Source organism: Macrotis lagotis, chromosome 1 (genome assembly GCF_037893015.1).
Source record: "Macrotis lagotis isolate mMagLag1 chromosome 1, bilby.v1.9.chrom.fasta, whole genome shotgun sequence".
Classification (NCBI taxonomy): Eukaryota; Metazoa; Chordata; class Mammalia; order Peramelemorphia; family Peramelidae; genus Macrotis; species Macrotis lagotis.
In genome coordinates this window covers 843658225-843673478 of record NC_133658.1, presented here as the reverse complement: position 1 = coordinate 843673478, position 15254 = coordinate 843658225, and the positions used below count along the sequence as shown (strand labels likewise).

General features: G+C 37.3%; 1 protein-coding gene across 1 annotated transcript; it reads left to right on the top strand.

The window, feature by feature from the left end:
- Positions 1–981, top strand: LOC141490708 (olfactory receptor 52B2-like). The gene has a single exon (XM_074190890.1). It carries the CDS (start codon positions 13–15, stop codon positions 979–981), a length of 969 nt encoding a protein of 322 aa, XP_074046991.1. The 5' UTR covers positions 1–12.
- The last annotated feature ends 14273 nt before the right edge of the window (positions 982–15254 follow it).

Sequence of the window (15254 nt, the reverse complement as noted above, 5' to 3'; positions counted from 1 at the left end):
TCTAAATCCAGCATGGTGAACACCAATCACACTGTCTTCCACCCTGCAGTGTTTGTCCTGCTTGGCATCCCAGGCTTAGAGAAATACCACATCTGGCTTTCCATTCCCCTTTGCTTTATATATGCAACTGCAGTGCTGGGGAACAGTGTTCTGATTTTGGTCATTATCACTGAACATAACCTCCATGAACCCATGTACATGTTTCTCTCCATGTTGGCTGGTACTGATATCCTGCTTTCCACTACCACTGTGCCCAAAGCCTTGGCCATCTTCTGGTTCCATGCAAGGGACATTACCTTTGATGCTTGTGTGACCCAAGTCTTCTTTGTCCATGTGATGTTTGTGGGAGAATCTGCCATCTTGCTGGCCATGGCATTTGACCGCTATGTGGCCATTTGTGACCCACTAAGATATTCAATGATTCTGACATTACCTGTGGTAGGGAGGATGGCTTTTGCTGTTGTTGTCCGGAGTTTCTGCATCATCTTTCCTGTCATCTTCCTGCTAAAGAGGCTTCCCTTCTGTAGGACCAATGTGATTCCCCATTCATACTGTGAACACATTGGAGTGGCCAGACTGGCTTGTGCTGACATTACTGTCAATATATGGTATGGCTTCTCTGTCCCTATTGTTATGGTGATCACTGATGTGATACTCATTGCAGTATCCTATACCCTCATCCTCCGAGCCATCTTTAGCATGCCCTCTCAGGATGCTAGGCACAAGGCACTCAGTACCTGTGGCTCCCATCTTTGTGTCATTCTCATGTTTTATGTCCCATCCTTCTTTACTTTATTGACTCATCGATTTGGACGCAACATTCCACGCCATGTACACATTCTACTGGCAAACCTCTATGTGGTGGTGCCTCCCATGCTCAACCCCATTGTATATGGTGTAAAAACAAAGCAAATCAGAGAGGCTGTGGCTCACTTTCTCATGGAGATCAAGAAGTGTTTTTTTTCATCCTCACTGGGATGAACTCTACTAGATCACATTCTTTAATTAGCTTTGAATCAAACTTTAAATGAAATTTCCTGACCTGGAAGATACCTGCCATTTTGGATGGTTTCTGTATAAATCTTTTCCTCTTTCAAAGAAATCATTAAAAATTGCTATGTATGTGGGTTTGCTTTAGAAATTATAAAAATCAAATGAATCATGTGGATTTCCTATTTTTAAAGAGAAAGAATTGAGTTCAAATGCTTACACTCTTTTTTATCATATAAATTTTATTTGTTTTTCCAATTACATATAGTAGTAGTTTCTACCCATCTTTCTTTTTGCAAGGTTTGAGTTTTGCAATTTTCCCTCCCTCCCTTCCTTTCCCCTTTCCCCAACAGAAAATTTTACATTTGAAACCACTATTAGGCATTATCAAAATTGAATGTGTTATGAGAAAAGAGTCAGATCCAGAAGGAAGAAAGAAAACATTAGAGATAACAAAATTACATAATACATAAGATAATTTTTAAAAATTGAAGCTAAGCTTTGATCTTCATTTAAACTTCACAGTTACTTCTCTGGAGATGTATAATATTCTTTTTTTTGTTAGGCAAATGGGGTTAAGTGGCTTGCCCAAGGCCACACAGCTATGTAATTATTAAGTGTCTGAGACCGGATTTGAACCCAGGTACTCCTGACTCCAAGGCCGATGCTTTATCCACTACGCCACCTAGCCACCCTAGATGGATAATATTCTTCACACCAAATCCCTTAAGATTGTCCCTGATTATTGTACTGATGGAATGAACAAGTCCATCATGGTTGATCATCACCCCATGTTGTTGTTAGGGTATATAATGTTCTTCTGAGTCTGCTTATCTCACTCAGGATCAATTCATGCAAGTCTTTCCAGGCTTTTCAGTTATCCCATACTTCATTATTTCTTATAGAACAATAGTGTCCCATCACATATGTATACCACAATTTATTCAGCCATTCCCCAAGTGATGGGCATCCCCTCAATTTTCAACTTTTTGCCATTACAAAAAGAACTGCTATGAATATTTTGTACATGTGGGATTTTTATTCTTTTTTTTCATGATCTCTTCAGAATACAGACTCAATAGTAGTGTTGTCCTTTGAGCATAATTCCAGAAAGATTGGATTAGTTCACAACTCCACTAGCAATGCATTAGTGTCTTTGATTTCCCACATTCTCTTCAATATTGATCATTATTCTTTTTGGTCATATTGGTCAATTTGAGAGGTGTGAGGTAGTACTTCAGAGATGCTTTAATTTGCATTTCTGTAATCAGTAAAAAAATTTAGAGCAATTTTTCATATGACTAAATAACTTTGATTTCTTTGTCTGAGAATTGCCTTTGCATATCTGTTGTCCCTTTATAAATTGGAGAATGACTGTTTTTTTAATAAAATAAATTTGACTCAGTTCTCTCTATATTTTAGAAATGAGTTCTTTGTTAGAAGCACTAGTTGTAAAAATTGTTTCTCCGAATTTATTAATTTTGATCTTGGTTAAAGTGGTTTTGTTTGTGTAAAACCTTTTTAATTTAATGTAATCAAAATCATCCAGTTTGTTTTTTTATAATATTCTCTATCCTACTGTTTATAAACCTACTTTCACTCTATTTATCAATGGGCAAGTCAATTAATTTCTCTGTACTTCTGTTTTATTATCATAATGTGGGGATGATAACAATCTTTTGTTTTAACATCAATAGAATGAAGTATGTAAGGCAGGGACTATTTCATTTTTAGTTTTGTATCTTTACTTCCTAGCTTAGTGCCTAACTTATACTTGATACTTGATAAATGCTTTTTGATTGATAATAGCACCTAGCAACCACTAACGGAGAGGTCTTGTGGGGATGAAATGAGATCATGCATGTCAAGTCTCTTCTAATTTTTAAAGTATTAGATAAATGTTGGCTAATATTTTTGTCAATATTGTTGTGTTCTCCTTTTCATTTAGACTAGATAGAACTAGAGTATTGATCCCTTATATTTAATGTTCTCTGCATTTTTCACAGATAAAGTCTTGTTTTGTTGCAATTGATAAAACCATTGGGATGTCAGTTCATCTTCAGTAGGATCAATGAAACAACTCTGGCAGCCATCTGGAAAACTGAAATGAGTTCTTGTTCTTGTTCCCATTCTTGTTCCCATCTAGGACTATATTTTCAATGCTTTTCATTAATGGAGTTTGAAAATTAAGATTATCTAGTATGGCTTAATCGATTAAAATTTTGTTCTTAAATGTTTATGGACCAGTGCAATGTCTAGGCAATGAGAAGCAAAAGCTTTATCTGTTTTTAGTAAGCTTTAATGGTCAATAAAACAAACTGAGAATTCATAGGAAAGATATATAGACCCTGCAAATATATTTTACAATTAACAATGTTCCTAAAGAAAAGCAAATAGCATAAAAAAGATATCAATAAAAATGTCTTTAAAAGTCAATTCAGAAAAAAGAAAAAAAACAAAAAAAAATAAATCCAGGTCTAAGGACTTTTCATCTGACAAATTTTCATTGGCTATCACCATATCACTATTTAGATGTTTGAAAATTTTTCCAGGCTCCTTGGTTACAAGACAAGGATCAAATTTGTGGATTACCAAAAGGTAAATGGAGAGGTGTATCATAGATATGAGTAATCTATAACATGTTATCAATAAAGGATAGCACAGAAGAATATCATTAAAGATATGTCTACATCTTTTCCACTTGAGACTGATTTGATGACTGGAAACCACTGGACCCAAAGAAAGGCCATGAATGCTAAGTACCCTTTTATTTCTAGGATATCACATAGGGAAGCTAGGTGGTACAGTGAATAGAGCACCAACTCTGGAGTCAGGAAGATCTGAGTTAAAATCTGGCCTTATACACTTGATGTTTACTGGCTGTGTGACCTTGGGTAAGTTACTTAACCTTGATTGCTTCACATCTAGGACTTCCTCTAATCCTTCTGATTCATATCCTGATCCTGATGACTGGAGGAAAAAGTGAGACTGGTTACTTTGCACAATACTCCCTCACTCAAATCCAATCATGTGATGGCAGCACTTCCCTGCTGTCATGGTCTTTGAGAAAGAACAAACAACAATCACATGTGACTTCTGTGTTTAGCGAAATCTGTTGGTGTGGGATAGGACTTGGCATCCTCCAGACTGATCACAATAGCAATCTTACCTATAGATTATTTGAAGACTCAGAATCACTGATGGAGGAAGCATGGGCACATATGTACCTGTAGAGAATAGATAAATTGGTTCTTTAGTGAATAATCCATAGAGATTAATTCAGTCAGATATCTTCAATAGTCCAGTTAGACCAGAGATACCAGACCAATTAGGGACAGCATTTGTGAGAGGCTCCTTTCTGACTGTGTGCCCCTTTGAAATTCTCTCAGAAGAAGAACAAATACTTCTCTATTTCATGTCATATTTCCTGATGTCTATGACTCTCTGAATCAACTGAACAACATCTTGTTGGAATCGGGGTAGGTTTTTGTAAAAGTTATTGGGTGGAGAATGCATGTTGTTCCTGTCTGTGCTTTTTGTGTTTTCCCGGAATTATCTTTTCTGAATGAGATTCCTAAAAGTGAGGAGGGAAGTTCTAACATATTCCAAGATCTCTTAAGGGTGAGATTCCTTGGTCATAATCTTTTCCATTAATTTTAGTGAGGAACCTATCAAGGAAGACCATGAGAATTGTCCTGTTAAGCTTATACTGGTGACCCATCTATCCTGAATTCTGTCTTTTACAATGACTCCTAGATCTATCTTGGGAGGCCATGAATTTTCTCATAACATTGCCTCAAAACTATTCTGAATTTTCCCCAGTCATTCCTGATATAGAATTATGCAAGTAATTGTTAACAACTGGCTCTCCAATGAAAATGTACCCATGGAACAGTTTTTTGTAATTTATAGTCATAGAAGGGACCCTTCAAAGTTAAAAGACCTGTCCAGGTTTGCATAACAGAATATGTAAGAGGTAAGACTTTGAACTGGATTGTTTTGTTTTGAAGGCACTTCTTTTTCTGCTATACCAAAGCTTCTATGAGTATAAACATAATTTTTCCAACTTTAAGAGTTGGTTGGTGGGGTAGGCTTAATTCAGCTTCACAAATATAGGATAAAGAGGGCATGATTAGATTATTATTCTCTTGGAAAAAGTCTAGAGGTTTTGGAGTATGGCAAATTTGATAAATCAGCAGTGCAATATTGGAAGCCAAAGAAGGTAGTTTAAGGGAGGCATCCTTGTTTGGATCAAGAAATATGACAGCTCTATTGTAGCATTATATATTGTTATATGACCATATGATATACTATTATATATCATGTAATTATTTATTATATAATAATATATTTTGCTATAATTGTATTATATTAAATTATTATTAATAATGATTTGCATTCATGTAGGGTTTTTTTACCCAGCAGAATGTAAACTCCTTGACAGCAAGGACTACTTTATTTTTGTCTTTGTATTCCCAGAACCCATATGTTGTAGTGGGGGTTATTTTTTCAGGAAATGCTTAGACTAGCTGATCTCTGAGTTCCCTTTTAGCTTGTCAATTATATATTCCCATGCATTATGGGAGTGTCTTTATTCCCAGTGGAGTCCACTTGTCTGGGATTCCTGCCTCTGGGGTCTAAGCAGATAGCTCTCACAGTGTAGTAGGTACTAGGTATAGAACTGAGATGGGAACTATATAACACTATAGCTGGGAACAATGTGGTCACTATGACTTGCCACAGGGAGGGAAATTAGAAGATTAGTTTTGACTCCTCACACTAGTTTGCCTTGTCCAATTTCCTTGTCCTGGCTTTCCTACTTCCCTTTTCACAACAATCCAAAAAAAGAATGACAAATTGAGGGTAAAACAGGATTATATTTGAGGAGGGACAAAGATCTAGGAGAGATATTTGAGCACATATTCTAAAATTCATAGAGACAGTATGGTATAGAGAAAATTTGAATTCTGAATTTGAATTCAGAAGACATAGGTTCAAATTCCACTTTGTTACCTGAGAGATTTTGAGCAAGTCATTTCCTCTTTCTGATCTTTAGTCTCTTGGCTTCAAAATGAGGGAGTTGGACTAGATGATCTATAAGACCCATTCTAATTATAGAGCTATGATCTTATGACCTAATAATCTGTTTCCAAACTATACTCACAACTTTCTTATATTTCTTTTCACACACTCTATATTCCAGTTAAATTGGAGTTTCCCATCCTTGTCCACTTGTGTTTATATAAACTGTGTTACAATGTGCCTATAGTGCATTTTTTCCCTGTGATGTAACCTCTTTGAGGCTTTATCATCCTTCAAAGCTTAACCCAAGTGCTACTTGCTATGTGAGGCTTTCCTTGGTCCCTTTTACTTGTTAGTGTTTTTTCTCTCTCCAAATAGTCCTGGAATGAACAAGACTTAAGTTCAAACCCAACTTCAAGAATTTACTAACTGTGTGACCTTAGGCAAGGCACTTAACTTTTGTTTCAGTTTTCACATCTGTAAAATGAGAATGATAATCTCATATCTTCCAGGGTTCTTTTGAGAGTCAAATGAGATCATACTTGAAAAGTGTCTGGCACATAGTAATATTAAATGTTATATAAATATTAGTCATTCTTAATTGTGTCCATATGGATTTTACTTATCAGAATGTAAGCTCCTTGATAATATGGAATGCTTTGTTTTAATATTTATTGTACCTAATACTGTGCTTGATAAATAGCATTCAATGAATGTTTGTTGAATTAGATCGAAATTTATGGGGGGGGTAGAAATAAGAAAACAAACCATAATGTATATAAAAAGTAATGATAGTATATATGGTCTAAATATATAGTCTAAAATACCCCTAATACCCCTAATAATGGTCATAAAATGATCAGTACACACTAACTGGTTTAAGTTGTTCATTTTTTCCCATCTAAATCTTAGGGGAGTTGCAATTTGCAATGATAGAGGAATACTTTTACAGGTGATATCATAACTACACGTTTGAAAATCATCTTAGAGGTGGGATTATGATTAGTTTGGTTATATTTTATATTCCACAGAAATATTGAATTATGTTCCTTGATAGGGCTATTTCCAGTCTTAGAACAATGCATTGACTATGGTAGGTAATTGATAGATTCTTCTTTAATTGATGTGGATTTAATTGAATTGAATTGGAATTCACTGAACTTAGTTGGCATCTTGCCTGTTTCAGATATTTGATTAGGTTGAATGACCCCTGGGTGAAAATGTTGTAGAGGGCAATCCTCTCAGATACAAGATAGATTAGATGCTTTCTAACTCTGTGATTCTGTGGATCGACAAGAACTTGGAATAAAAATGATTATCTTTAAAAATCATCTTTTGAATAAGAAAATTTATCTTTTACATTTGGCAATGTATCACTTATTCTTCTCAGAGGAAGACAACAAAAAATTCAATGATTTTAACTGGCATATCAAATATATTTTTAGTGTTATCTTTTATATATATCATTATATCCTTCTCATCTTTCCCTTTCAGGAGGTGGGGGATGGTTCTCAATAAAGAATGGAAAAGAAAAAAAAAACAATGAAACTAAATAGGATAGCAAAATAATCTTATATTATATGTAATGTTCCATATTCACATTACTTGTGGTTTTTAAAATAATAGCTTTTTACTAAGCACAAGTTTGGGCAAAAGTCATTCCAGATAAACAAAAAAGAAAAATAATAAGATGTACAAAACTTAGCTTCTAAGTGAGCAGGCAAAGATGTTTTTATCCTCCAGTTATAATCCTTAAAGGGATTTGCTGTTGATTCAACAATTTCTCCTTTCTTTATGCATGGTGAATTTTTTTCTCCTCCCATTTTCTTGGACTTATAACAAGGCCCTAGAGTCAAAAGATGGATTTTAGGACTGATCAGGTCTGATTCCAATTGCATGACTCAGGGCAAGTTGCTGAATCTCTTTAAGCCTTAGTTTACTCACTTTACAAACTAACTACATCAAAGATATTACAATTAAATGGGGGAAGACAACACATATACATACAAGGAAATTGAAAGGCAGGGAGAAGGAATGAATGGGAAAGATACTGGACATGGAAAAGTGGTGGAAAAGTGAGAAAAGGTAGGTTGAGAATACATTACAGGCAAGTTTGCTATATTTCAAGCATTATAAAAAATTTGATATTCTTTTTTTACTGGACTGTATTCTAATTTTGTATAACCCTGGTCTCATTTTCTAACCATTCTTCTTTTTTTTTTTTGTAACAAGGCAATGGGGTTAAGTTACTTGCCCAAAGTCACATAGCTAAGTAAGTATTAAGTGTCTGAGGCTGTATTTGAACTCAGGTCCTACTGTCTCTAGGGCTGGTGCTCTATCCACTAAGCCACCTAGCTGCCCCTGCCTTATTCTTTTTCAGTCTCCTCAGAAAGGATCTTAAGATGACTATTACTGAAAATAATTTCACTATCTTCCATCCTACTGCATTTATCCTATTTGGCATCCCAGGACTTGAAAGCTACCACAACTATCTTTCCATTCTTTTCTCATTCTTGTTGTACTCAGTACCTTCTTCATGAACCCATGTACATCTTTCTTTCCTTCTACATTTTTCTTTCCATGTTGACTGACACTGACACATACTTTCTGCCACTTCTGTGCCCTAGGCCCTCACCAACTTCTGGTTCTATGCTGAGGAGATTACTTTTGATGTCTACATCACCCAGATGTTCTTTTTTCTAGGTTTTTGCAAGGCAATGGGGTTAAGTGACTTGCCAAGGTCACACAGCTAGGTATTTATTAAGTGTCTGATGTCGGATTTGAACTCAGGTTCTCCTGACTCCAGGGCCGGTGCTCTATCCACTACACCACCTAGCTGCCCCCTACCCAGATGTTCTTGATCCATGTTGCTTTTGTGGCTGAATCTGGGATCCTGCTAGCATAGTATCTGAATGATATATGGTCATTTATACTCCCTTAAGATGCACCTACAGTGACTGAGAAAATTTTCCAGGCTATTTGGGGAAGGAGAATTGGGACCATATTTCACATCATTTTTCTGCTGGAAAAACTGCCATACTGCAAGGCCAACATTATCCCTCACTAATACTGTGAATACATTGGCATGGCCTGGCTGGTTTGTGCTGACATCACCATCAATATTTGGTTGGGTTTCATGGTCTTAATGGTATCAATATTAGTTGATGTTTCACTCATTGGCATGTCTTACACTCTGATCCTTCATGCTGTCTTTGGATTACCTCCCCTGGAGGCCTGACACAAAGCACATAATACCCGTGATTCCCACATTGGGGTGATCCTACTTTTCTTCATCCTATCATTTTTTATCTTCTTTACTCATGGATTTGGCAAGAATATTCCTCATCATGACTATATCTTCCTTACCAAACTCTGTGTTCTTATTCCTCCCATATTCAAGTAGATTAAGCGCACATATGTTCTCCATCATAGCTAAGGGGTAAGAAGTTCATGGTCTGAATGAACCTTTGGTGGTCTCCCTCTATAAAAGATTTTGGAAAGGAAGTAGAAGTTTGGGGGGAGTAGGACAAGATAGTGGAATTACATGAAAAATTTTGCCCTAGAGAGGTTTTAGATGTGAAAAGTTAGGAGTCATTAAATTCAATGAAGCCCTTCCTGAGAAGATTTATGATTATTCCCTCTAAGTTTCATTTTCCAAATCATTATCACTGCCTCTACTCTACCACCACATAAAGCTCAATAATATTATACAGCTAGCACTATCATGTATAGTGGCACAGAGAATGACAAAGAAATAGTTCTGGCCATTGACACTTGGGGAGTTTTTTACTTGAGATAAGGAAAAACAAAGCTGGATTTTCATGAATCCAAAGAAAATAGAATTAAAAACAATTAGCAAAACAATTAGAAGCAACTAGGTAGGATATGAAACTTGTTCAAGTGGGTATCAATTATATGGAAGTTGTTATTTACACCAAATCTTTGATAGGCAGCTAGGTGCCACAGTGGATAGAATGCTGGACCTGGAGTCAGGGAGACTTATTTTCTGGAATTCAAACCTGGCCTCATAAACTTATTAGATGTGTGATCCTGGACAAGTCACTTAACCTTGTTTGCTTCAGTTTCTTTATCTGTAAAATGAACTGGAGAAGGAAATGGCAAACCACTCTACTATATCTTCCAAGAAGATCTACAATGAAGTCTTGAGGAGTTGGACATGACTATAAATGACCAAATAATCTGAAAAAATCTTTCATGAAATTCAATGCAAAGTATGCAAAGAAAAGAGGGAAGCCAAGATCTAAACCAAAGGGAGCTTTTCCATTTGTATACCTAAGACACCCTACAGAACCAAGAACTCTACTTGACACTCCTAGACAGATATTTGCTATCTCCTAACATACCTGATCTTTTACCCAGGATGTACCCAGGTTCATGGGCTTGGAGTTTCAGGACCAAGAGGGCAAAAGAATGATGGGGAGGGACCTTAAATTTGAGGACTGGTTGAAGAAACTTGGAGAAGTGAAGAGACTTGGGGCACATGATAGCTATCTACAAATATTTGAAGAATTAAGATAAATTAAATTGTTTTTCCTTTTCTTTGAATTCAGAACTAGTCACAAGGATGGAAATTGCAAAGTGTTCAATTTGGAATTGATTTTAGAAATAAACTTCTTTTTAAAACATATTTATTTTTCATTTGTGTACAAATGGTTTTTTATATATTACTAAACTATTCTTTTTTAAGAATAAACATAATACCCCCTTCACCCCCAAAGAATGTAGACCCTCATGAGCAATAAAGGAAAGAGGAAAAAATAAAAATAAAAAAAATTAAAAAAAATGTCCTTCAGTCTGTGTTCCAACACCACCAGCTCTGTTGCTGGGGTATCACATTCTTTATGATAAGTTCATCACAAAAGCTACTTCCATATTTTTACATCATTGCCATTGCTGATCCCAACTCCCTCCATTCATACCTCCCCACTACCATATACTATATTTTCTCTCTACTTTCACTTTGTCCTTCTTCTTAAATGTGCTGTAAGGTAGCTGAGTGGCTCATCAGACTGATCACTGGCCCTGGGGCCAAGAGGCTCTGAGCCCACATACCACCCCTCAGGCTCAGCAACCACCCAGCCCTGTGGTCCTGGACAGGCCACCCAATCCCAGCCCCTTTCAAGAAGTAAAAAAAGAAAATGTGTTATGTCTGACCACTCTCCCCCATGATCCACCCTCTCCTCCTTCACTCACATCTCCACCCTTCCACATCCCCTTTCTTTCCTTTTTACTCTAGATGTCTATACTCCATTGAGTATATATGCTGTTTCCTCTCTGAGCCACCTCTGATGAGAGTGAAGGTTCCCTCATTCCCCTTCTCCTTCCCCCTTCCATATATTGCAATAGTTCATTGCAATATTAAAAAATATTATTATTTGAAATATCTTAGCCTATTTCACCTCTCCTTTCTCTTGCTCCCATTACACTTCCCTTTTATCCATTGACTCCATTTTTACAATATATTATATTTTCAAATTCAGCTCTCTTCTGTGCTTCATCTATAAAAACTCCTACCTGCTCTATTAAATGAGAAGTTTCATATGACTATTATCAGTATCATTTTTCTATGCAGGAATACATGCAGTTCATTATCATTAAGTCCCTCATATTTCTGTTCAGCTCTGGTTGTTTCAACAGGAACAATTGAAATTCCCCTGGTTCATTGAAAGTCCATCTTTTCCCCTGGAAGAGGATGTTCAGTTTTGCTGGGTAGTTGATTCTCAGTTGTATTCCAAGCTCTTTTGCCTTCTGGAATATTATATTCCAAGCTGTATGAGCCCTTAATGTAGTTGCTGCTAAATCCTGTGTGATCCTGACTGCAGCGCCATGATATTTGAATTGTGTCCTTCTAGTTTCTTTTTAATATTTTCTCTTTGACTTGGGAGTTCTGGACCTTGGCTAAAATATTCCTGGGGTTTTTTTTTTAAATCTCTTTCCAGGGGAGATCAGTGGATTCTCTCAATTTCTATTTTGCCCTCTGCTTCTAGGATGTCTGGGCAATTTTCTTGTAGGAATTCTTTAAAAATGAGGGCAAGGCTCTTTTCCTGATCATGACTTTTCAGGTATTCCAATAATTTTTAAATTATCTTTCCTGAATCTGTTTTCCAGATCAGTTGCTTTTTCAATGAGATGTTTAACATTTTCTTCTAATTTTTCATTCTTTTGGTGTTGTAGTATTGTATCTTGACTTCTCATAAAGTCAATAGCTTCCTTATCTCCATTCGAGATCTGAAGGATTTGTTTTCCTTAGAGAGCTTTCTTATCTCTTTTTCCATCTGGCCAATTTTGCTTTTTAAATCACTCTTATCCTCAATAACTTTTTGAACTGTTTTATCCATTTGACCTATGCTGGTTTTTAACATGTTATTTTCTTCAGCATCTTTTTGGATCTCCTTGACTAAGTTGCTGACTTCTTTTTCATGTTTTTCTTGCATCTCTCTCATTTCTTTTCCCAATTTTTCTTCTATTCCCTTACTTTTTTGAGCTTTGTCATAACCTGAGCCCAATTTCTGTTTTTCTTGGAGTCTTTAGATCCAGAAGCTTGTACTTCCTCATCTTCAGACTGAGTAGTTTGATCCTTCTTGGCATCATAAACAATGTATTTCTCAGTGGTGTTCCTCTTTTTTCAATGTTTACTCATTTCCCCAGCCTGTGTCTCATTTTGCGGTGCTTTCTGAACTTTTGAGTATTATTGGGCCACCGCCCCCCCCGCCAAGGATCTCAGTGTGTGTGAGCTCTGTCTTTCTTCCTGGTTTATGAATGACCACAAGTGGACCCCTCTGCCACAGGGATGAGGTGGGAGAGGGCCCTGCTCTTCTGTGGGGGGCCTAGACTGTGATCAGGATCTGAATGTGGTCAGAGCCCCAAAGTCCTGTTCCAGGTACAGAGGACAGACCTAGGAAGTCTCTCTCTACTCCCCTACCTTTGGTGGACTGAGCACTCAAGGCTCAGTTGCCTGGGGGGCTCCTGCTTACAGACTCTACCTGCTTCCTTTTCCTGGATCTGGACTGCAGTGACCACTGCTGCTCACTGAGTGCCCTGAGGGCTGGGCTTCACCCACTTGCTCTGTCAGAGGTCCCCTGCTGATCTTCCAAGTTGTGCCTGGTGCTCCCCAGGGTGTAGGCCAGGAAACTGCCCCCCCCTTCCTGCTGCCATGAGCCACAGCTCCCAGGTGCCCTGGGGCTGCTTCCAGGAGGCTGAAGTTCCTTCGCTCTGGTGGGCCACCCCTCTAACCCCATGGAGCAGTCTTTCTACTATTTTTCCTGGTTACCTTGTTCTGGAGAATTGCCTCTCTGGATCTCTCTGTGGGTTCTGTCTCTCAAAAATTTAGTTAGAGTCATAATTTTATGTGTTTTGAAATATGGCAAGAGCACTTAAGAGAGGCTCTTCTGTCACCATCTGCCCCCATGGAAATAAACTTCTAACAATTAGAGCAATCCAATGAAGGAATGGACTGCCTTGGAAAAGAATAGGTTCTTCCACATTGGAGATCTTTAAGCAAAGACTGCATGTTCACTTGTTGGGGATGCTCTAGAAGTAATCCTTTTCAGGTTTGAGAGACTATATGACAACTAGTGCCTTTCAACTTTGAAATTCTATGATACTGTTCAATCTTCTTGGAAAGAGGGTCTCTAGCACATCTCCCTTTTCTCTGCATTGTAGAATCACAGAATCATAGAGTATTTTTTTTGGGGGGGGTTTTAGATTTTTCAAGGCAATGGGGTTGAGTGGCTTGCCCAAGGCCACAAGGCTAGGTAATTATCAAGTGTCTGAGGTCGGATTTGAACCCAGGTACTCCTGACTCCAAGGCTGGTGCTCTATTCACTGCACCACCTAGCCACCCCTTGAATTTTTTATTTTTTATTTTTTTTGAGGTTTTTGCTAGGCAATGGGGTTAAGTGGCTTGCCCAAGGCCACACAGCTAGGTAATTATTAAGTGTCTGAGACCAGACCTGAACCCAGGCACTCCTGACTCCAGGGCCGGTGCTTTATACACGGTGCCACCTAGCCGCCCCCAGAATCATAGAGTTGTATGGGACCTCTGAAACGCTTTAAATTTATATAGTCAAGATAGCATAAATAGTCATTCAGACTCATCTTAAACACCTACAGTGAACAGAAAACCACCACCTCCTAAATTTACCTTCAGTTATACTTCTGAAAAGCTTTGCGACTAGAAAAATTTTCCTTTTGTAGTTTTCCCTTGAAAAATGTCTTGCTCACATAAGGGAATTCAATCTGTTTCCATAGATTTCCTCAACTCCAATTTTGGCCTACCAATTATGTCACTCTCCCTCTGTTTCCCCCTACTATCTATAAAGGAAATGGAAATCTGAGATAAAAAACATTCAGGGATGAATAGATCAAGTGAGTAGAGGATGACAAGTGAGAAGAAACAAGCAATAACTTAGAAAAACAATATGTGCTTATGTAGGGTGGTGAGCAGCTAGGATATAGGAAAGATTACCAAAGTTTACCCTGTAAACAAGACAACACATAATTTGTCTTTTTTTTTTTTTTTTTGTTTCACTGAGATTTTGTTTCACTGAACTTACCTGATAGACGTTTTCTTGACTACTCTGAACTTCTCAGAATCATCATCCTATCTTTTTTTTCATTATAAGGGACTTAATGGATTCCAGTTTCTTAGGGGAGAGGCACATAAGGTTCCAGATATCTTTCAGGAAATGCATGTAGAGAAAGAACCCAGCAGACATGTAGGAGAAGTCTTCCTTAACCAACCCCTGATTTACTTCCAGTTTGATTCCCTAGAGACTGATAGAATATAGTCTGTTCTACCAGTCTTGCCCTACTTGGGCAGGATTAGTCTCTTTCTCTTGGTTTGAGTTCAGATATTATTTCACTCTACCTGAAGAGTTCATTCACTATTGTGCATTTTAAAATTAATTCTAATATGCAGATAAATTTACTTGTCATTTTAAAAATTTAGAATAGTTTTTGTATAGCTAGAGTTAGTTGCAAGGAGTACAGACTAAGGGGTAACTCTTAAGAAGAATCAGGGAAATAGCATTTCTTGTAGATTGAGACATATCCCTAGACTAAAGATATTTGAGGCAGGTATATGGATATCATTCTAACCTGATATACATACTCTTCTTGAAGACTGGATGAAAGAACACTCCTAGAACCTTTCTCTCCTTTGACTCACTAGTTACTGTGAGTAACTTTTCTTCTCTCTATAGAAGTGGGCCAGGTCTCAA

What these genes read in the sequence shown, in the direction of transcription:
- LOC141490708 (XM_074190890.1), top strand. Translation starts at nt 13, where the DNA reads ATGGTGAACACCAATCACACTGTCTTCCACCCTGCAGTGTTTGTCCTG.